General features: G+C 56.6%; 1 protein-coding gene across 4 annotated transcripts in view; it reads right to left on the reverse strand.

The window, feature by feature from the left end:
- Nucleotides 1-23,642, reverse strand: part of PHACTR3 (phosphatase and actin regulator 3) — a 213,045-nt gene that overhangs the window by 183,636 nt on the left and 5,767 nt on the right. The window contains exon 1 of one of the 4 annotated variants that reach the window (XM_055308068.1): nucleotides 16,487-16,576. The exons of 1 other annotated variant lie outside the window; for it this stretch is intronic. Coding sequence is in view for 1 of the 3 variants with exons in the window: in XM_055308054.1 (XP_055164029.1) it covers nucleotides 16,378-16,390 (13 nt within the window). In the remaining 2 variants the exon portion in view is untranslated. Of the gene's footprint in view, nucleotides 1-16,377; nucleotides 16,577-23,642 lie in introns of those variants that run through there. 2 more of the 4 variants (XM_055308054.1, XM_055308045.1) reach the window with 2 other exon arrangements.

The following is a 23,642-nucleotide window of genomic DNA, read 5'->3' on the forward strand; positions in this document are numbered from 1 at the left end:
TTTTCAAAATAAGAATAATAGGGAATCTCCAAGGGCTGTCATGAGATTTGAGGGAGGGAAGGCTGTAAAGAACTAAGTGTGGTGCCTGTGTCAGAAGAACAGTCCATCAGTGGAGATGGTAGCTGCCATCATAGACCCATCACTGACCCCACCTTCCAGCAACTTCTCCACGGGAAGAAAACGCACCCAAACCGACCGCACTAAGAAGGATGTCTCTGCCAAAAGAATGAGTCAGCATGGGATAGGCAGATCTGCCAAAAGAATGACTTTTTTCTGTGCTGTTTGATGGGCTCTTTTTTCATCGTGGTATGTCGCTTGGTTTTAAGGCTCATTTCCAATCTGTTCAAATTGGGCACAATGGTTGGGGTGAGGAGAGGGACAGTCAGGGGTCTGTGATATGGTTGTGACCTTCAAGAAGACGTCTTTTCCAAGAGCAAAGCGGTTGTCACAGACACAAATTTCCATGGAGAGTTTAATCCCTGGAATTTTTACCAGCAGTAAGCCTGAACCAAGGAGAAGCTAAGATGTCACGGCCTGGCCAACAACTCCGTGACCCCAGGAGAAGGTGGAAGGCCCCGCTGGATTGGGAATGAAGGTCCCTCTGGGATGCGCCCACAGACCAGGCCACTGGTCCGCACTGAGAGGTCTACTGCACAAGGCCAGAGCCGTCCCCTGGTCAGGCACTCGGGAAACTGGGAAGCCAGAGGCACCAGTTCTGGCAGCCCCCAGTTCCACCTCTGACATGTCTCATCATGCGATCCCACACACAGAAACATATCCGCCAGCTTGCAAAGGTGTGACAAACTGGGGAGGGCAGTGACAGCCGCCCAGGAGGCTGGGAGAGTGGGCTGCTTTAGAAGCACGGTGATATTCTTGCCTAAACTGATCTAACGTGCTGCTGGCTGCACCGGATTGGCTCCTGGCCACTGTGGACCGCAGGTCCGTGTTTGTGAGACCATGGAGGGCCCACGACGAGCTCTCAACAGCGTCCCGGGGCCGGCAAAGTTTGCATCACTTGTTATGTTATGGAATGTGGAAATACACTGCAACGTATCAACAAAATACTGATGGCTAATACCCAGGTAGCTAGATGTTCTAGACCTCTCTATTCATCATCTTTACTCTATGTGTTTCATCACCGCGCTCCTCATTTTTGCTGATGATACAGATAACAGCCCCCATTTATCATTGATGGGGTATAAAGAACGATGCCAGGGCCCTTACACACTCCTCCTTAGGACAAAATCATCCTCAAAACAACCCCACGAGGTAAATATCCTGGAATTCCTTTGGGAGCTGTGAAACCCTGAGGGGCCACCTGACTTCATCCAGCCAGAAAGCCTCTGCCAGCCAGATCTGCCCTGGCCCATCTCCCACACCTCCCCCTCCACCGCGCCTCCCAGTGGGGGCCTGAGGAGCAATCTGTTTAAGTCCAGACTCTGTTGCTCAGTGGCCTAGGGCCTGTGAGACCTCAGTTTCCTCATCCAAAAAATGGAGATACCAACGCCTGGCTCATCAGGAATAGGGGAGCGAAAACCTGTAAAGTGCACAGTAAAGCTCTCATTAAATATGAACCCCTAGTAAAGTCTGCTACATGTGGACTCACCCATGCCCCCACCATACTGCCCAAAGATTCAGGAACTGGTTCCGAACCACCGGCCCAACCCAGAAGTTACAAGGAGCAAGGGAAACAGCCGGAGATACTTCCAAGCAGTGACTTGTGGGGACACACCTTATTCAAAGTCAAAGCGATACAAACTCTGAGGAGTGATTTCTTACCGTCAGACCCACAGAGGTCAGGGTGATGGGCAAAACCGAGCCTTAACTAAGGTGGGAGGGTGCAGAAACCTCTCACACCTTTTGCAAGAACATAAACTAGTAATGGTCTGTTAGGAGGGGCATGTGACAACTCTGTTTAAACATGAAAAACAAAACCACAAAGATGCTTTCGAGAAAGAGCTGTCATCCCTGGGCGGCCTGGGTGGCCCCTAAGTGGGAGCAGCCCAAAGAGCCAGCCTGAGAGGCTGTTGTACCCCCCCCGAGACTCACAGACATGGACCACAATTCCACGGGGCTTTATGTGTGCACCTGACCTGCAGGCCAAGTGGGCGGCACTCCCTCTTCCGCAGCGTACGAATACATGAGAGTGACACCAAACGTGCAGACGGGTCTACGGCCAGAGCACCCGATCCCGTCTGACCTCGCCCGCGTGCCCAGAATGCAACTGCTACCAAAGGCGGCTACTGTACTTTGAATTTTAATTAACTAAGATTGCATAAAAAATGTACCAGACCTCTCTGGGAGCTACTCATTCTCCCACTGTAGTGTGAAAACAGCCACAGACAGAACATAAACAAATGGCTGCAGCTGTGTCCCAATAAAACTTTATTCACAAACACAAGAGGTGGGCTCCCGGGGCACAATTTACTGATCTTTGCTCTAGTGAATGCCAGTACTACCATCATCACCCTGCGTGGAGGCCCACGTTAAATGCCACACCTGCATCTTCTCACTTGATCTTCCCTGCAACCCACTCGGGCTAATACCAGCATCCCCACTGTACAAAAAGGAGGAAACTGAGTCAGAGATGTGAGGTCCCCAAGCCACGTGCAGAAGCTGGAGTCCACACCGAGGCCACCCCGCCCCCAGGGGCTGCACTTGTAGCCACAACACACAAGCCCTCGGGAGAATGAGAGGGAGCCTCGAGATCGCATTTCTGGCCCCAGGGCATTAAAATATCACTTTGTGTGGCAAACTCTTCCGAAGGCTTCATAAAGTCTGGATCTACGGTCTGGGTTTCACAAAGCAGTAAAACAAAAGCCAAAAGCTCTGAAGAGCCGTGGAAAAATATGGATACTAATATTTAAACCCAGCAAAGATATAATAGAAAAGAAATTAGATGTTCTCCAATAACTTTATCTAGTTGGGCGATTTGAGAGAAAATACTCTTTGGAAAATCCAAAATAATAATTAAGTTAGCAAGCTATTAATCTGTTACAAAGCCTTTGGTTTTATAAGAACCTCCCGTCTCCACGTTCTACATAACGCGCTGTGTTGTCCGTTAACCGCGAGCTCTTACACCGCTCAGAGAGCCAGCGTGGAAAGCCACAGGAGGCAATAAGCGGGGAGCACGGGTGGCTCATTGTTAACACTAAATGTGTCATTAGCGGCTCCTGAGCGTATGCTTTTCAGGGACTTCCAGTGACTTGATGACATGCACACCCAGACAATACAAAAGTGTCCAAGCAAACCCCACTTGCGTGAAAAAAGCCTGAACCCCCAGTACCTGCTAAGTCACCGGGAGTCCTAAGGTCCTCCCAACAGCCAAGGGCACTGACAGTCACCTCCCGTCACACCCCCATCGACTCCCACGGCCCCCCAGACACTCCCGTGGGAAAAACCCCAGGAACCTTCGGTCAGGCAGACACACTGAAGACCCAGGGGCAAACCCGTCATCTTCTGGAGTCTGCTGGGCACCTGGGAGCACGGCGAGGGGAGAGGCCAGGCGCTGGGGCCCCAGCCCGGCAGCCACACTAGTCCCGGGATCTGGGCGAGGGCCCTTCCCTCCTCGACGCGCCTGTGGTCATCAGAGCTCTGAGCTGCGAGGGGAACCAGCTTGGCATCAAAGGAAGCAGGTGTCGAGCTGAGAATCCGGGGGTGCACCGGCCGCACACACAACTGCATCCAGGCGGAATGGAGCCAGCAGGACGGCGCCCCTCCCATCCCGGACCCATCCTCCAGCAGGGCCCCCTGAGCAGGTCGGGGAAAGCGGCCACCAGCACTCCAGGCTGCCATCCTATGAGCCTAGGGACCTCTTCATGGGGACAAAACACCTCCTTCCAAATGAAGTCCGGGGATGGACCCCCTGGGCAGGGGAGGTCAAGCCTGAGTCCCATGTCACCCTAGAACCGCCCACCGTGGGCAAAGGGGCACCGTGGAGGGTGGCGGCCAGTTCCACAAGCATGGAGACAGGTGCTCCGTCACAACCGACGGTGAGCAAAAGCAGGGCCCTCCTGGGCCCTACCCGGCTTTGGCCCTGGGGCCCAGGCCCAGCCGGGCTGTGGTCTCAGGAAGCCAGGCCGGAGATGCTCAGGGCTCACTGTGGCCTGCGAGGGGCGCGCAGAGGAGAGGCCACTGGCCAAAGCCCAGAGCCCACGCGGCTCAGGATGGCGACCTCGAGGAGGTGGTGCGGAGGGAAGGGGCCCTCTGGCTCCTGGTGTCCCCAGCCCAGGTGACCCCTCCCAGGAAAGGTCAGGGCAGCCCCAGAGGTGCCACACGGGGCCTTCCGGGGACACTCCCATGGCTCCGAGGACCAGGAAATCCCGGCTCTTACACCCGTGCCAGCCTGCGGCGACATTCCCCAGGACCCCCACGCGAGGACAACGCAGCGAAGGGCTCCTGCGCCCCAGGGCGCGCCTGCCCGCTGCTCCGCGCTCCGACTTCCATTTCTTTCAGGAAGTACCCGGTGGTCAGAGCCGGATGTTCCACGGTTTTCATTATTCTCCTTTTGTTTCAAAACATCCCTACTAGGCCAAAATCATCAAGCTGGCAACCTGTGCCCACCCTGCCCTCCCGGTGGAGCCACCTTCACGAGGGACAAAGTGCTCCTAGCCCCTCCCGGCCTCCCCAGCACCCCAAGGACTCGGAGGTGGGGGGTCTGTGGAGCACACCTGGCATCCCTGGAATGAGGATGGTCACAAGCTTCCGTGGGGGTCGGGGGCTTGCTGGATGCTTGTTGGGAATGCAGAGTCTCAGGCCCCACCCCAGACCCGATGAGTCAGAGCCCACACTGTCACAAGATCTCCGGGGCCTGTGCGCGTGTGCACACACGCAAGTCTGAGAAGCAGGGGACCAGAGGATCCGAGGGAGGACCTCTTCCCGCTAATGAGGCCACTAGGGGGCCCCCCGAGCATGGGCGTTCACCCCATGACTTTTAGCTGGAGGCCAGACTTCCCTAGAAGCACTTCTCTCCCAGCACCGGGCTAGGCCCCTCAGCTTGACTTCCTTTCAATGATGACAGCTCGCGGTCCCAAAGCCTGGACCGTGACGGTCACCTCCAACATCCCCACAGACCCACGTCCTGCCCTTCACGGAGCTGTCACCAAAGGCCTCCACACCCCCCCACCTACACCATCCACATAACCTTCCTCCCTGAATCCCCCCAGGGCCGAGGAGCCTATCAAGGCTTAGCAACCCCCCGTCCCTGTGTGCGTCCACGTCCCCTGTGCTATCTCTCCCCTGCCTCCTCCAGGCCGTAAGCTCCTCAAGGGCATGCCGGCCCGGGGTCCCCTCCTCCGTGTCCCCCTGATCCTCCAATGGCACCTCTGCCAGATGGGGGTGGAGGGCTTCGTAATTCTGCACAATGCAACAGCTCCCGGATTTCACAAGCTCGGCCACCACCCTCAAGGATTCTGTTGTAAGGAAACCACCGGCCTATGATGAAGACACTTTTAATGTCTTCTTGGGTAGGTTTAAAAGGAAATTTCGGCATCTACCTTAATGGAAACATAGTAGTTTTCAAATAAAAAATTAAACAAAGGTACATACTCTTTATATGACAGTCCATCACCTCCTTAAAGCGCGTGTAGACCGCCCAGAGATCGGTACCCTGGTGGCCTGACCGGTAGGCGGCCACTAAAACATCCTCGCGGGGAATGAGCATCCCGACCCAGGGCTCTTCAGTCCCGCACAGCCATCCCCTCTTCCCTTGGGCCACACAAACGTCTTGTTCCACAGCCACACCCAAGGGTGCGATCATCAAGGCCATCGTGAGCTGGGATGCTTCTTCCTCCATCACTTCCCATCAGCCATGGCTGTGAATATAATGTGGGATGCTCACTCGGTGTCACCCACTGGTATTATTGAGAGGACAACTATGGATTGAGAGGTGCTTTATTTTCTTTTTAAGTCTTGAAGAACTCCCACGGAATCACAAGAATTAATGTGCGATTCCAGAGGAGGAACTGTGTTTCTTCTGGTCCATCTTCTGACACGGGACAGAAGCTGCCTGCTGAAAGGACACCTCCTGGCAGCAGCCTGAGCCTCGGGATGTGTTTGGGGCCACGGTGCAGCTCATGGCCCGTGAGACCTCTTCTTGGCAAAGAGGACAGAGGCAGGACAAGTGCTCAGGAAGGAAACGCGAGAGCTCCCCGCATCTCTCTGGCTGAATGATAGAGCATGTTTACGTGAACAGGGGACACGGCTGACAGGAGAGGTGACAGTCGAGTCTTTAGGGATTAATGATAAAGCACAATGACACGACCTGCAGCCACGGAACCCAGATCCCAAACACATTGTTCGTTTCCCGAAGGATGTTTTAAACTTGCTTCTAAAGCAGCTGGCTCCAGGGAAGTGGCATTTGAGTTGTGGCCTGACGGTAACAAACACCAAGGACAAGACCTAGTACGTCCACAGGCTGATCTGAGCCAGACACGGCTCTAAGTGCTTGGCTCATAAATACTTCCTGTCGGTGGCTGTTCCTGCTACTCTCACTTTGCAGATGAGGAAGCCGAGGCCCAGGATGGTTGACCAACCTGCCCAAGGCCACCCAGCCAGTAAGTGGTAGAGCTGGATGTGAACCCTGGCGGGTGCCCCGGAGTCCAACCAGCACGTCCCAGCACCTCTCACGGTCAAGCCAGAGCATATTCACAATAACAGGGCTGCTCTGCTCAGCTCTTCCCAAGCATCAAGCCCTAAGTGCTTTTCCGTAGGCTGTCTCATGAAATTATCACAACCAGCCTCTGAAGTGAGACCCATTATCATAGATAATAACTAAAGAAATGCCAGGCCAGGGAGGTTAAGTAACTTGTCCCAGACAACACAGCTGTCTGAGAACATACACTAGTTGGCGTCTGGGTGCTGGCCCCACGCGGGGGAACAAGGCAGACAGGATCTCTGCAGTCCTGGAGCCCATGATCAGGGTGGGGTAAGAGGGAGAGGGAGACGGTAAACAAATAGCCCCTAAAAAGATGTAAGAGTTACAAACGCAGAAAAAGAACAGGATGTTGGGACAAAACGCTCAAGCTCTGGGAGAGAGAAGAGAAGGCATCCAGGAGCTGGGTAGGGATGCGCTCGGAGTCCAAGGTGGAGACACGTTATGAGGACAGGTGGAGCGGGTGGCAGGAAAGCTGCAACTGGCACAGCCGAGGACCACCGGAAACACAGGCTGGGCGCCTGTCCTCGGAGGCGCACCGCTCTACCCCCTGCGTGGCCACCACATCCCCACTCTGCTTGCACCCTGCAGCATCCCACCTTTCTTCTGAGGACCACCCTGCCCCGTCTCAGTGCATGAGCCTCGGTGGAGCTGACCTGGCTCAGGTGCAAGGGGCAGGCATGCGACCCAGCCAGTCAAAATCCTCTGCCCTCACTCTCCGGTCAATGAGTGGTCGGGACTGGACAGGTGACTCAGGTAAGCTCAAACAGCAGCAGCCCAAAGCACCTCACTCACCTGGCTCGGGGACTCCCTTTCTGCAGAGACTGCTGAGCCACAAGGAGTAAGTCTGGAACTGCCAAGAGCCATCCTATGGAGACAGCCTTCCAGAAAACGAATCCAACAGAGAGAAGCAAACAGGAGTGAGGGTGAGCAAGAGTCCCGATGCCAAGGTCTAAACACGTGGCTCCCACTGTGCCTGAACTCAGGGAACGCGGCGCCAGGCTGATTCCCCACTTGCACCGATAAATCCCTTCCCAGGGGAAGCCAATTCGAATTGGGTTTTGGTCACTTGCAACTGATACCCGACCGGTCCAGCCTTGGGGGGAAGTGCAGCCAGGCCGACTCCAGGAGGAGAGGTGGTTGGGAGGCTCATGGGTCACTTTTGCCGAAGTGAGGAATCCCTGAGCACGACGTCCGTGCCCAGAGGAGGAAGGAGCAAGGAAGGCTGAGATGTAAGAGGGGAGGGTCCTAGCAGAGGTAAGAGGAGGTGATGGTGTGGACGGAGACGGGCCGCTTCTGCCCTCAGAGGGATGGCAGGGAGGGCCACTCTTATGGGTTGAACCATCCTCTCTAAATTCTCTGAAATCTGGGGCACCTGGGTGGCTCAGTGGTTGAGCATCTGCCTTCAGCTCAGGTCATGGTCCCAGGGTCCTGGGATCGAGTTCCTCATCAGGCATCCCGCAGGGAGCCTGCTTCTCCCTCTGCCTGTGTCTCTGCCCCTCTCTCTGTGTCTCTCATGAATAAATAAATAAAGTATTTAATAAATAAATAAATAAATCCTCCAAAATCCACATGTTGAAGTGCTACCCCCAGCTCCCTGGAACGTGGCCTTATTTGGAGACAGGGTCTTTACAGAGGTGATCCAGTTACAATGAGATCATTTAGCAGGGGGCCCTGATCACCTGCCTGGTCACAGAGGGAAGGCGACACCAAGAGACCCAGGGGAAGGTACGGTCTGCAGGCGGCCGCAGCAAGAAGCCTGGAGAGGATGCTCCCTCAGGCTCAGAAGAAACCACACGGCCCGTGCCTTGATCTGGGACTTCCAGCCTCCAGAACACGAGAGAATAAATTTCGCCTCCATAGTCTGTAGTGCTCATTTCCAGCCACCCCAGGGAACCCCCATAGCCCCACGAGGGGAGAGGGACGCGGGGAAACTAAGGCCCTGGGGCAGCTTGTGCAGAAGGTGGGGAGGGCTCCTGAGTTTGGGCGGGAAGACCTACATCAGCCCTGAAGGACTGCTGTCACCTCAGGAGCCAGATGCTTTCAATCTGCCAGTAAAGTCTCACCTGCCTGTGGCAAATCTGTAACTGACAAAATTTCACACAACTTACACCCAAAATGTGCAGGTAAAGCCTGAGGACACTGGCTCGGGCCTCTGGTTCGAATATTGCCGCAAAGTCAGTCTCCTGGTGTCAGCGACCCATGAGAGTGAAGCCATGACTGTGTCCCATGACTGCCACGTGAGTTTAAAATGGACTTAGGAATAAAGAGTTTAGAAAATGTAAAAAAAAAAAAAAAATTAAAGAGCAAACCTTTGCTCCTTGCAAGCGGCTCACAGGCACAGGGCCACGGGTCTTCCCCGAGGCCAGCCTCCTTTGGGCCCAGCTGTGAGCACCCAGGGGGGGGGGGGGGGCGGCTCAGTGGTTGAGCGCTTGCCTTCGGCTCAGGGCGTGACTCTGGGTCCCGGGATCGAGTCCCGCATTGGGCTCCCGGTGCATGGAGCCCACTTCTCCCTCTGCCTGTGTCTCTGCCTCTCTGTCTGTGTCTCTCATGAATATATAAATAAAATCTTTTAAAAAGAAACGAAAAGGAGCTGTAGGGAACCTTCCAGAACGCTCATTCCCCCACAGGCAGGTTCGGAGGCCCCCTGGCCGCCAGGAGAAAGGAACCAAGGGTCTCGCCACTTTGCATTTCTTTGTGGTTTTGTTCATTTTGTCAGCCGCAGCCCCTGCAGCCCCGGGAGGGAACAGGGCGCGCTTTCTCCCGGAGCGGAGCGGCTCGGGCGCAGCCTGAGAGCAAAGGCCTCATTGAGGCGCAGGCGCTCGGGCCGACGCGCAGCGCGCAGGCCGCGCTCTCTGTGAAACGCCTAATTTCAGTTTCCAGCCATCATTTGCTCTTCCACGGCGTCCCCGGGCCTGCCTCAATGGCGAGCCTTGTCCGCGGGCAGCACAAAGCCGCCTTTGCCGGGGGAGCCAAAGGAGGGGAGCTGCGGCGGAGGGGGGCGCCCCCACACTGACTGGGCCCTTTCTTCCCCGCTCGCCCAGGGCCGCCCGGCCAGGGGACGCAGGCTCTGGACTCCCAAGTGCCTGTCTCCCGGCAAGTGGAGAGTGTAAATAAATCCTGGGCCGAGGAAACGGGAGGGAAGCACGGCATCCAGATGACACCGTGCTCAAGAGGTCACCGGCCCTGGAAACTTCTCACCAGGATCCTGAGGAAGTCGGGGCGCCCGGGGGGGGGGGGGGGGTCAGTCTGTGAAGCGTCTGCCTTCGGCTCAGGTCATGATCCTGGGGTCCTGGGATCGAGCGGGAGGGAAGCACGGCGTCCAGATGACACCGTGCTCAAGAGGTCACGGGCCCTGGAAACTTCTCACCAGGATCCTGAGGAAGTCGGGGCGCCCGGGGGGGGGGGGGGTCAGTCGGTGAAGCGTCTGCCTTCGGCTCAGGTCATGATCCTGGGGTCCTGGGATCGAGCCCCGCCTCAGGCTCCCTGCTCTGCGGGGGGTGGGGGGTGGGAACCTGTTTCTCCCTCTCCCTCTGCCCCCCTCTGCTCTCTCTCTCTCTCTCTCTCTCTCTCTCTCACACACATGGACTCTCTTTCTCTCTTAAACAAATAAATAAAATCTTAAAAAAAAAGAATCCTGAGGAAGTAGTGACTTGCCTGTCCCGAGGGGGCATTCAAGCAGGGGCAAGGCTCCATCTGGGCAGGAGTCTAGAGCAGGGCTGGAGGGAAGCGAGTGATGGATGGGTAGACGGGAGCCTGACACACAGACGGGGGTACACAGATGACAGAGAGCAGTCAGTAGATGATTGATAGAGGAGGTTCATAGATTGATGGATGATGGATCAATCGGTAGGTAAAAAGATGGGGATGGCAGGTAGGCAAACAGATAATGGATCCTAGAGAGATGAGGGCTACAGGTGAGTAGATGACAGGCAGGGAGGGAGGAGGGAGCAGCGGAGGGGGAGGGAGGGCCATGCTTCCCGGGCCTGGGGGCACAGCGGCCGCCAGAGGGTGCCCGGCCACTCAGGCTGTCCCACCCAGGTGTGTCTGCACCTCTCCAGGCTGCGGCGTCTCCCCGACGGCCATCCAGGGGCTCAGGCCGGAACCCTCACGACCACCCCCGCCCCCCCTCCCCCCCTCGGCACACCCAGCGGGCTCCCCCTTCACAGCACACGCGGCCGCCGGCCCCACCATCGTCCTGGTCTGATGTCCCCGGAAGCAGAGCCCGGGGCGGGCTTCAGAGGACACCGTCCCTTCGGGAGCCGGTCCCAGGAAGTGGGAGCGACGGAACAGGAGACCAGGTGCAGGTGCGGTCCGAAGGTCACTGCTGCAGGGCGGACTCCCAGGAACTGTGAGCATGGCCCACCCCAAAGACAAAAGACAGACGAGGCAGGAGCTCCCCTGCGCAGAGGGCTGCCCTCAGGCGTGGCTCCCCCCACGTTCAGCCTCCACACCCGTGCTTCAGGGGAGAAGGCCCGGGGCACCCAGCACACGCTGCAGTGGGGTCCCCGCCCTGGGTGCCCGTGGTGTAAATACTTCCACTGTGGCCGATTTCAAGCCAGCAGCAGGACGGCAACCAGCGAGCAGGCCACGCGTGGCACTTGTGCGCCAGCTCCGGCCTGGGGGGCTCCAGCCCACCACCTGGTGCCCACCTGCCACGTGGGCAGGGCTGGAACCACAGCGGAGGACAAGGCAGCAGTGGTCGTGGGGAACGGGAGGCAGGTACCAAACAGCAGCTACAAACACTGTGCTCTCAGCCACTGCGATCTCTCACTACCTGACGCACTCCTGTCCACACAGCCTGATGCCCCGCTGCAGCCAGGGCAACCCCCTTCCAAGCGTTAGCTCTGGAAACTAAGCCACGTCCCCAGCTGGGCCTCGGCACCTCGCTGGCATCCAACCCTGGCTGCCAAGCCGCACTGGCTTCAGTGCCTCCACACCCCCATCACGCACTGTCCCCTGTTCACCAACACCCCAAGCACACATCTACCCCAGGACCTTCGTACCTCCTATCCTTCTGCCTAGAGGGCTATTCTCCAAGGCATTTACATGACTAATTCCTTCACTTCTGTCTTGTGTCTCTGGCCATGCCACCCAAACACAGCTAGCCTCTGCTCCCTACCCCCCTCCCTCCTCCAGCCTGGCTTGGGGGCCTGTATCACTGTCTAGTGTCACATCACCATCCATCGCTTTCTGACATGTTTCCCCTCATCTCCCTAGATGATTCACTCAGCAGAGGCAGGGACATCATAGTCTCCACTGCTGTATCCCCAGCACCCAAACCAGTGGCGGGCACAGAACAGGTGCTCAATAAATACTTGCTGATAACGGCTGCCAATCCCAAAGTCTGGGGAGAACGTTCAGATTGACTGCAGTTTTTTAGATCCCCAGAGGGGAAGGCAAAGAACATGCCCAGCTCAGAACACCTGAGTTGAACATCCTTCAAAACTCCAACCCAACCCGGGTGTCCTCTGATGGGCTGGTGTCTCCCCGGCACGAGAGGCACTCAGCTCTCCCCGGTCCTGGTTCGCAGGACAGAAACCTTTGAAGCCATCGACATAGACCATCAGCACAGACAGCTGCACCTGTAACAGGTGCGTCCTCCGAATTCAGTGCAGACCCAGAATCTGCCAGAAACAGAGAAAAACCTTATAGAAAAGGCCGCACCTGCCCAGCAGCTTGGAACAAAGGGCCACACGCAGTGTGAGAAATAGCCCCCGGGACCAGCAAGAGTTTGTATCGGTTACCTATCGGCGCGTAACAAACCAGCCCACAACGGCATATTTCAGGACTATTTCAGGACTTCGTGGTTCACGTGCATCTGCTCGGCGTCGGGGAGGGCTCTCTCGTGCAGCTGCGTTCAGCTGGGAGCCTGGCCTGGGCTGGGGTCCCCCAGGACGGCTGCACTCACCAGCTGGCAGGCGGCGCTGGCTGTCACGGGCCACCTCGTGCTCTTCTGGCAGAAGGGCCCAAACAGTTCTACACGGCAGTCCAGACGGCTGAGACAGAAGCCAGGCCCACAAGTCATACCGTGTTGCTTCTGCTATACCCTGTGGGTCCAAGCAAGTGACCGGGGACACCAGGGGGAGCTGGAGACGGCCCCCCTCCAGATGGGGGACATGGCAAAGTGATACTGCAACCAGGGTGTGGTGGCAGGTAATGGCTGGGGCCTCCTTTGGAAACAGTTTGAGTCACATTGTCGTCCTCTTTTCCCAGGTGAAGGGGGGCCCAGGGAAGGTGAGCAACTGACCTGAGGTCTCCCAGACTTAGGACTCGAGGCTGCACAACCTGACCCAGCATCCTGCCCCCCTTGGCACCACCCCCCAGAGTCAGAGTTCTGACCCGGACGCGAGCCCCCGGTGTGGCCAGCACAGTGCTCAGCCTCGCTGCAGGGGGCCAGGGACTCTGCCGGGCTGCCCCCCCGCCGGCAGTGCTACGCCCACGCCATAGGTGGACAGGCAGCTGGCTGGCTGCTCAGGGTCCCCCGATGTCACACGAGACAGGGAAGAGCCTGGGTGACGTTTGAAGTCACTCCCCGAGGCCCACACCCGGACTGCGAAGGAAAGCACAGGGCCTCGCCTTTGCACCTCCGCATGATCTTGTTCCCCGCCCGGCTTACACGCCCAGGTCCCTCTTGGCAGCTGCCCCGCTCTGTCTCCTAAAGTCGAGCTCCTCCCTCCACTTCCCCAAATCACTGGCCTCAATCCTCCCCATCTGAGGGCACAGGCCACGCACCTCGGTGTCCCTCCCATTCCCCTCCCCTGCCACGTGCACCCAGGGCTCACCCTGCGCATCCCACCTCCACCTACGTGTCCCCGTCACTTCCTCTCAGGTAACAACCTCCCACAGGCTCAGGCTGCCCCCAACCCGTCTTCCCCCCACCCCGACCCAGGTGCTCACACTCGACACCCCCTTCCACCACAGGGCCGCCACACGCTGTTCCCTCGTACCCTTCAGATTCCACATCCATCCCCCAGACCCAGCTTGAAGAGGGGAAAGCAAGGCGGAGAAGGGGAAGAGGCTAAGGCAATACCGCAGAGCAGGCTTCTGACAGCACGTGCCAAAGCTCGCGGGGCTGCCTCCGGGAGGAGGACTGGGAGCACAGGTGACACCCCGTTTCCAGTAATCAAGGAAGGGCCTGTACGGGAGACAGCGCCCCACAGGACACCCCGCATCGCTCGGGGCCGACCAGGACCACACGGCGCGCGCATGACCGCAGGGTCCCCACCCCGCAGGGGGAAACGGAGGCCGGGACAGGAGGAGCGGGCACTGGCCAGACCCCGCCGGCCCACACTGGCGACCTGCCCCCTCCGTGTCCAGCCTCGTGGGTTTCTCTACATTTACAGGTACCGCGTTTCCAGCTTTAAACACCTGTTTGTTTTTCACAAGAGCGCTCTCTGCTCCCCCCGGAAACACCCCCCTTCCCTTCTCTGCCCAGACTTCCCGGGCGGGGACGCGCGTGGGTTACTGTCCGAGGCCGACACCTCACAGGCAAACGCGCTTCGGAGTGTCGCTGAAGGTCGTCTGGCCGAAGCCGGGCTGATCAAAGTTCGAAGCCGTGCAGAAGCCCCCCGAGATTAACGCGCAGCCGCCGAACATCGGGGTCCCCCAGGGAAAGCCTGGGCTCCTCCAGACGGTGCTCGCGGCTTTCGGGAGGGACACAGGTGTCCCAGGATGGAGCCCCAGCGCCTGGCCAAGCCCAGGGGGCCCTGGCTGTGCACCCCGTTCCCCCGGGGCCAGCACCCAGCTCAGCGCCCCAGAGCTCTGAGCCCTGGTCGCCAGCCTGCCGCGGGGAGGGGGCGGGGCCGGACACCCGAGGCCTTCCCTGCACAGCAGAGCGCCGCCCCCCCAGACTCCGCCCCGGGGGGACTCAGGGGACCAGGGAACCTGCCACCAGCAGGGCACCTCACCTTCACCGCCACCGGCGATGGTCCTGTGCCAGGTCACCCACCTCTCGGGAGGTGGGGGTCACAGTCTCCACGCAGGAAGGAGGGCACGAGCACCAGCTGATGCCCATGCACCTGCGAGGCCAGCGGGGGGGCGCCGGGCGGGGGTGCCGGCTGCTGCTGGGGGGTGGGGTGCGGGCTCCAGCCATCTGCAGGGATATGGGACACATGGGACGCGGGGCCGGACCTGTCCCCTCCCTCCTGTCGCCTCATCCCACCGTGCCTCTGACGGGGGAGCATCGGACTCTTGGTTGTGGCTCGGGTGATGATCCCAGGGTCCTGGGATGGAGCCCCTGTGGGGAACCTGCGCTCGCTGGTGGGGAGTCCCCTGGCTCCCCTCCCTCCCCTCTGCTGTGCACGCAGGCGCTCATGCTCGCTCTCTAAAATAGTTTAAACAAAAACAAATAAATAAAATAAATGTTAAAAACATGTGAGGAGTTACAGCAGTTAGCTCAACGCGCACACACCATATCCGTGCACACATGCACACACGTGCACACACGTGTGCCAGGACTCCCTCCCCCAACAATTTTTGCCAAAAGTAAGCGCGAGAAGCTATGTGAGCGTTATCGCCTGGAAGACAGATGGCACGCTGCCCTTCAAAGAGCTGCTGGGGAGGGTCCCCCACCACTGCCTCTTCTTTTCGGGAGGAGGGAGGAGCAGCGGGTGGGGGGGGGAGACAAGGAAGGAAGGACAAAGGGGAACAAAGGGAGGGAGGGAGGGGGAGGAGGGAGACCCTACCCCTCAGTCCTCTGGGCCCTCCCACCTTCTTTCTCCTCAGCACCCAGCATGGGCACCACCCACCGGAGCCCTGGACCTCAGGGTGCAGGGGCCTGTGCTCAGCACCCCGGGCACAGGCAGCACGGGAGAAAGGCCGCTGGGAGAAACACATGGAGGGGCTCTGGACGGTGCGTGGCAGTGAATATGGACTCATGGGTCCCTCGTCACAGGGGCGGGGAGGGGGGAGGACGGGTGGCACAGGGCAGGTGCCCCCATCACGCTCCCAGCCCCAATGCTGGGATGGTCCCCAAGCTTCCCAAAGGTGGCAGGGACCCCACAGTGGTGCCCCCCATCCCCTCAGTGAGGCTTGATTCCGGGCCCCCACCCACGGGAGGACAGAGCCCGCTCAGGAGAAACCCCAGGGAAGTCACGTCTGCCTGCAGCCAGGGTCCCTCACCGACACCCCACAGGGGTCTGCTAGCCGGAGGGAAAAGCAGGCTGGAAACGCGAAGTCTTCACAGGCCCTGAGAACTGCCTGTCAGCCCCTCTCTCCCTGGCACACAGGCGCACACGCGTGTGCACACACATGGACACCCCGGCCCCCCCCTCCAGGCACCTCCCTCCCTCCTCCACAGCATCCCACCACACTCCCCACTCCTCCCCACCCTCCAGCACCCCTCGAGCTCCCTCCCACCTCTGGGCCTTTGCATGGGCCATCTTCTCCACCCAGAAAACCGTGCCCTTCCCACTTGGGCAGGTTCGCTCCATCCCACCTTCTGGGCCTTGACTCAAGTGACACCTTGTCCGAGCTCCCCCAGCCTGTAGGCCCCTTCTCAGCACCAGGGCGGCCCCATCCTGGTGAGACTAGCATTCGCCTATGGGATAACCCGGTCCCAGCCCGCCCCCCCAGGCTACCCGACAGGGACGGGGCAAGGCCTCTGCTGACCGTCTGTCCCCGTGCCTGCCATCACACCTGGCCTAAGAGAAGGCACTCGGTTTGCCCCATGGGAGGGAGGAAGGCAGGGAGGTGGAGGGGGCACCCCGCTTGCAATGAGCCACCTGGTGTCGTCATGCGTGTGTTCTGTGCCTCTTCTCTTCCCAAGCGGGGCTCTCCCTCTCTGTGGGGAGAAGCCCTCTTACACCCTCTCTGCAGCGAGTGATGGCTCACCCCATGAAATGTTCGGTCACTGGGCTCCTAGGTGCAGTGGGAGAAACGCCCTGTGCCCCCAGCCAAAGGGTTCGCCAAGCAAGATGCAACGTCAGCTCCGCCCAGGGTCGGCAAAAGGAACCAGAAAAACAAGATGAGTGACTGGAGCCTCTATTTCCCTGAGAGAACAGCTGCTCCAGGCTAATGTCCTCTTGGAATAAATTGTCATTAGTTCATTTAAAAAAAAACAACACAGAGACTAATTATTAACAAATTTGTAGGCTTCTTTTTAGCAAGGCGTGCCACCAATAAGTTGTGCTCTGAGCAGCTGCCCTTTGCACCTGCTCATCTGCTCCAGGAATCTCCAAAAAGTCAAGACCATTCGCCCTGAAGTCCTCATGCCACGTTGTGGCTGTTCTTTGCTAGGGGGGCTTTTCCCCCCTCAATCCTACTCTCCCTTATGGGTCTCTGCAAGTAGGAAGAAGGGGCTGCAGGGTGTCAGTACCATATACTCAAGATAAAGCCAGTGTTCATGGGACGTCCACACCGAGCAGGACCGGAGTTCTGGAGCTGCAAACAGAACGGTGGACAACACAAATCCTGACAGAAAAAAGGTACAAATATAGTTCCCAGAAAGTGGGAAAGAGCTGGAAAAATATTAGAGTCGTCACCAGTGTTTGCAGTAATGACCTTAAGAAAAAGGCGAGCTCCCCGGGGGGACTCAGAGAGAGGGGCCTGTGCCCCTCCGCACGGGCTGCCGGACGAGCAGAAGCACAAAGCGGTGCTTGGAATGTTCCATGTTTGTGTGACAAAACGTCCCCCACTACTCACCCTCCCACTCGAGCACTATGACAAAATAATAAATTATCCCTCAATCTTCCGTTGCTTCATATTAAGGCCGAACCAGCTACCCAGGAGGACTGGGGGCAGGAAAACACAAGAGGAGCAGGAGGGCCTGGCTGTCCCCATGCCCGTTCCTGGGCCCAAGGCCAACCCCAAGCATCAGCCCAGCACGCTCACGGCGTCATCCCAGCTGGGGCTGTGACTCAGCCTTCGACCTTGGCCTTCGACCTGGGTCTGTTACACTGCGGCAGCCCAGCCCCCCAGCTAGGAAGAGGGGCACAGGGCCTGCAGAGGAATGAAGGGTCAAGCAGGGACGAGGGTGGGGAGGTGAGAAGGGATGCCTGATGTCGCCTGGCGGTGCTGACCTCAAGCCAGGAGGGACTCTTCTGGCAACATCATGAGGGCATCAGTGGGAGACATGGGAGTCAGGGCCTCGATACTGCACAGGATCAGAGCCCCCCACTGTCATGGCCAAAATGCCCAGGAGCCACCAAGAGGCCTTGGGTGGAAGCTTCTCCATAGCGACAGGCATTGTGCTCCACGCTTTATAGAGGCCAACCCACCCCCGATCCTCATGACCACCCTTCACTGCAGACACTGCTACAAGTCATCCTCATTTTACAGATGGGGAAACCGAGCCTCAGAGGTGTCAAGTGGCTCTGTCCAAGTCATGCAGACCCAGGAAGTGTGACACCAAAGAGTCCACGTCCCTGCCAGCTCCCCCCTCCAGACCTTGTCTGTCGGCCTCCCTACGTCAGGCCTGCCATGTTAGAGGCAGTGGGAGACGCCTCGTCTCTGGGAGCTCGTGGTCTAGGAGGAGAAGGGAGCCTCCTGTGCGCACTGCACCGTGGCCCCAGTTCTCCAGCCCTGCTGTATCTACTGTGACTTGCCTGCTCCTCCCACCGAGCGGGGTTCATTTCCCTCTCCTTGGCCTTCGACTGCACGTGTGCCCACTCTCGTAGACTGAGGCAGAAATGCAGGCCCTGGACACTAAGAGGCTCCGTGCATCTCCCCCGCTGCCACAAGACAGCACTGCTGGGTCCATGGAGGGTGAGGTACATGCAGAGAAGGGGCGCTAGCTGAGCCAGCCTTGATCCTCGACCCCCCAGCCTGCAGGCACCTGCCTGCACTCCCCGCTGCAGACGCTGATCGCTAGTAGGGGATGAACTAGATATAACACAGAAGGGGACAAACTTGAGGGGTCTGCTGCTTGGGACACGGGGACCCCATCATCATCCTTGTTGATGTGGTTGGCCGCTAGTCAGACCGTGAGCTTCCAGGATGGGCGATACTTCTTTACGCGTCCCCACACGCACCTTGCTCCCTGCACACCGCAGGGCCGACTGTGTCAGCAGATGAATACCAACCAGAGTCACAAGCCCTGGATGATAATCTATGGCATTTCCCCATTTCCCTGAAACCGACACCACCTTTATGACCTTTGCTGTGTCTGGGTCTCCTCATGTTTCAATGTCTGACCCCAGCTACTTGATTCATGGTTTAAGGTCATCTTCTTCTGTGTGTAAATAAATCTGGTTTAAAGGAAGATCATAGACGACCACTCTCTATGGAGAATCCATATCCCCCACCATACCCGGAGTCTAACAAGAAAACACAAAATGTGGGGCAGAGACAGGTGACCCCGGCACAGCAGCACCCAGCTGCTGAGACATCCTGATGCTCGCGAGCACTCAGGAGCCTTGCACGGGAGACCCTGCTGACGAATGTGCCAAGGTCAGCAACAACCTGACTCATGTGACTGCAGAACAGTCATCCCCGAATTAACATTGCCCGAGACGATGTTTTCCTGCCAAAGGGAAGCAAAAGGATAATTTCTGGCACCTCTCTCTGACTTTATTCAAATCCCCTGAGCCAGTGATTACAACAAGGCAAAAAATTTTTCTGCACATGGATACAAACTTCCAAGAAGTAGTGGGACCAAAAAAATAAAGTAGTAACACAACTCATCAGTAAGAGTATTGAGACAGATGGTGCCTTTAACAAAGTGTTACATTTAAAACAACTGCATAGGGCAGCCCGGGGGGGCTCAGCGGTTTAGCGCCGCCTTCAGCCCAGGGCGTGATCCTGGGGACCCGGGATCGAGTCCCACGTCAGGCTCCCTGCATGGAGCCTGCTTCTCCCTCTGCCTGTGTCTCTGCCTCTCTCTCTCTCATGAATAAATAAAATCTTTAATAAATTAATAAATAAATAAATAAATAAATAAATAAATAAATAAATAAATAAATAAATTAAACCACTGCATAACAATGTGTAATAAGTACATTTATTAAGCCAGGTGGCCATAGCTCTGTCCTCCACTTGGGTCTTGGCAGATTCATTTTGTGACCGTCCGCTCATGTCAGGCTACTTGTGCCGTGCCCATAAGGTAAGATGCATTGCCAAACTACCCATCCAGTGACTTGCTCTAACAAACAGAGACGCCGGCCCAGCCCGTTAAAGATGAAACGTTCGATGACTCCGCCGACAGCAGATTCTCTGCCACCACCTTGCCTGACTTTCAATAAATAAATGTCATCCCGGTGGCCATTCTGGTTAAACGGCCTGGGAAATAAGTGGAAAGAGTATGTCTGCGTCTGTGTGTTTATGCCACTACAGATACACATACACCTGTCAGAAGGGTCGCCGGAGCCAGGAAAGGGATGGAACCCAGGTACCTGTTCATCTAAGAGACCGGAGCCTTCAGGTGAGCTGTATGAAGGAGCCAGCACAGATGGGTGGGGCAGGCCGTGGGCGGGGCATCAGGCTCCCTGGATTCAAGCTCTTCCCCAGCCACCCCTCCCTGCATCTGTGCCCAGGGGTGGGACACTGGGCGCCCCCAGCCCTCCCCAGCCCTGCTGAGCCACCTCAAGGGTTTAGAAGAAAATGAAAGAGAAGATAGCATGATGGCCCCGCGTGGAACACAGAGTTGACAACAGGCACATTTTCATTCCAGCTATCAATAATTTACCAGACTGTCAGCTCCGTGAAGGCCAGTGACCTTGTCAGTCTCGTACCCTGGATAAATATTATCAAATAAAATTTGGATGGACATAATGTTCAGGCTTAGATCACACATCTTAGTCCAACCTTTAATTTCTTGGTAAAGAAATGTCATGAAACATGATAATTGCTTCAGCCTTCCAGAGATTCCTTCTACATATTTTTCAAAGGGCAGCCTGCAGGCCACATGCAGCCCCAGATGCGCTTGGTTTGGGTTTGGGTTTTGTTTGTTTTTAGTTTGGCGTGGCAAGGACTGTAGCTGATTACCTATAGCCACTCTGACTATCCCCTTCTTTTCCCATTAGGGGTAACCAGGCATCTATCCAAAACAAACAACCGCAAACCAAACAAAACCCACATTTTCGAGCCCCCAGCAGTTGCCAGTGGCAATCTGAAGCCCTTCTGGCCAAGGAGGTATAAGTGGGTGTCCCTGGGTGGGGCTCCCAGGAAGGCAGCATCATGACTCAGCAGATGGACACCCCTCAACCTGTCACCAATCCCTTCTTCCTGCCCATAAGGTGTATCTGCTGCTAGAGGTATAGCAACCAGCCTGTAACCAGCAGCTAGCAAGAGAGTCAGAGCCTTCGACCCTGCAACCAGGTGTGCCACCTGCCCTTCCCTAAGAGAAAACACTGATCTTATTTTAGCCACTACTTAGCTTTCCTATTACATGAAGCCAAACCAATCCCTAACTGATAAATTTGATAATATTTAAAAATCACATTTCACATTAAAAACCTGGATGTCGGGATCCCTGGGTGGCGCAGCGGTTTGGCGCCTGCCTTTGGCCCAGGGCGTGATCCTGGAGACCCGGGATCGAGTCCCACGTCGGGCTCCCGGTGTATGGAGCCTGCCTCTCTCTCTCTGTGTGTGACTATCATAAATAAATAAAAATCTAAAAAAATAATAGATAGATAGATAGATAGATAGATAGATAGATAGATAGGGTGATCTGGTAATGATGTTCCCGCATGGTCCTAACTGGGTCTATGCAAGCACTGTGCTCCCTGACTCACCTGCTTGCCACGGTGCAACCCCTGTAGATCCTATGGCTCACACCCCGTATGAAACGATTTTATAAGACATGGAATAGCTCCCACTTTGCAGATTCAAAATAATAAATCCTAAATCCTCTGATATCCATTGGTTATGTTCACACTTTCTCCTCTTGCCTCTCTCCCTGTAACAATTTATGTCCAGCCCATAAATGACAGTCTGGTTGAAGCACTGGTGGGATGTCCAGAACATTCCCACCCTCCACTTCCTCATGGGCAGCTGCACCTGGTGTGACCATCCGCAGCCTGAAGTGTTACAGTGGCTCAGCTGTGTCCTTCCAGAATGTGCCCTTCCCCAGGAGAGCCCGCCAGGCAGACTCACAAAAGTGAAACAATCTCCTCCCCACCAAATACACATTCAGGTCTTATTTCAAGATCGCCAAAATGCTGTCCCAGAATTATAGCACCAGAATTGGTAACTGGGAGAAGGTGAGGGGGCTCTGGATGGACTGCAGAGTGAGCAGGGGGCTGTCAGGTAGCTGGGGAGCAGCGTCTGAGCACAAGGATCTGCTGGACAGGAAGGAAGCAGCATCTGAGGAGGAGGATCTGGATCAGACAGGAAGGAAGCAGCGTCTGAAAAGGAGGGTCTGGGCCTGGACAGGGAGGAAGCAGCATCTGAGGAGGAGTATCTGGGCTGGACAGGGAGGAAGCAGCATCTGAGAAGGAGGATCTGAGCCTGACAAGGAGGAAGCAGTGTCTGAGGAGGAGTATCTGGGCTGAACAGGGAGGAAGCATGTGGGTAGACCAGAACCTGAATCAGAACCAGAACCTCCTCCTCTTTCTTATTACTATTTCCTGAGAATGGATGCTGAGACCCTCCGGGGCCCCGAGTCCTGAGGAACCCCTGCTGGGTCAATATGGGCTTACCCACATTCACACATGGGGAGGCTGACAGCTTGGCCTCCACATGCAGCCAGTTTTAGGAGGGGTTGCAAATGGCCCCAGGAGCTGTCCCTCCTGCACCTCTCCACTCTCATCACAGGGCCCTCTGCCCCCTGACTTTATTCATAGAAGACGAAATGATCTCGAGGTGATCAGAGAATGTCTGAGGGGACATTTGCCTCCTTGGATTATGAAACCAGTGACCAGTGTCTCAAAATTTACTCACTTTAATAGACAGTAGCTCACTATGCCTCACCTGCCAGGAGTTAGGGACAATATTACCACTATGTGACATAAAGGAAATGGATGTTTGGAGAGGTGAGGTGACTTGCCCAAAGTCACTTAGCCTGTATGCAGCAGAGCCAGGACTTTGACCCATCCATCCAGCTCCAGACTGTGTATGTCTGGAGGTCACTGCTCTCTCAACCAAAGAGAGCCGTCCAGCAAGCACCAAACATGCGATACTTAAGTTTCTCTGCGGAAGCTCACTGAGTTAAAATAAATTAATCTTGTGTGGATAAGAAATGGTGTCTGTGTGAACGTCCTCCCCTTAAGAACATGAGAAGATCAGACTGAAGGAGGCCCAAGAAGAGCTCTGGACCATGACGATCCCACTCTGGTGAACTAAGTCAACAAACGTTCACTGGGAAACGACTAAGTGCGGCACAACCAAGAAGACGATGGACAAGGCCCTGCCCTCAGGGGGTCTGCAGTCCGGAGCAGTGCTGTCCAACACTGTGGGGATGGAATGTTCTAGATCTACACTATCCAGTATGGAAGCTACCAGCCCCATGTGGCCTTTGAGTTCTTAAAATGTAGTCGGTGCGACTGAGGAAGGGAAATTTTCATTTAAATTTCTTTAACTCAGATTTAAATGGCTACGGGTAGCTAGTGACTGCTGCGCTGGACGGCGCTGTCTAGAGGGCGCGACATCAACTAGCTTGTCAGATACACCAGTGAGACCATCCCGAAGAGTGATCGGCAAGGTGATCAAGAGGGGCGCAGGGTGGAGCGGGGCAAGCCGGGCCCCTGATCTCGGTGGTGACCTTCCCGGGCTCACGGCCTTCTGTGTGGCATCGGGTGAGAAGGGGGCAGGGAACTGCACCTTCACAGGTAGCCGGCGGTTTCCTGTAATGAGTGTGCAGCACTTCTATCGTCAGAGAGAAAGCTCTGAAGTTTCTAAACTCTGTATCTTTTTAAAGCATCCAGCTTTTACGTTTAATAAGCCCAAAGAAGCCGGCAAGGTAATTACCGCCTAGCTCTGCTGCTAATTAAGGCGTGTGGACACTGTGCCAGGGGCCACCGGGAGATCCCCAGGACTCGCACTGGGGAGCAGGGCACGGGAGCACGGGGCCCTGCAGGAACCGCCCAGATGAAGGGGGCGCATCCCCCTCGTC

The sequence above is a fragment of the Nyctereutes procyonoides genome, unplaced genomic scaffold, assembly GCF_905146905.1.
Source record: "Nyctereutes procyonoides isolate TBG_1078 unplaced genomic scaffold, NYPRO_anot_genome, whole genome shotgun sequence".
Classification (NCBI taxonomy): domain Eukaryota; kingdom Metazoa; phylum Chordata; class Mammalia; order Carnivora; family Canidae; genus Nyctereutes; species Nyctereutes procyonoides.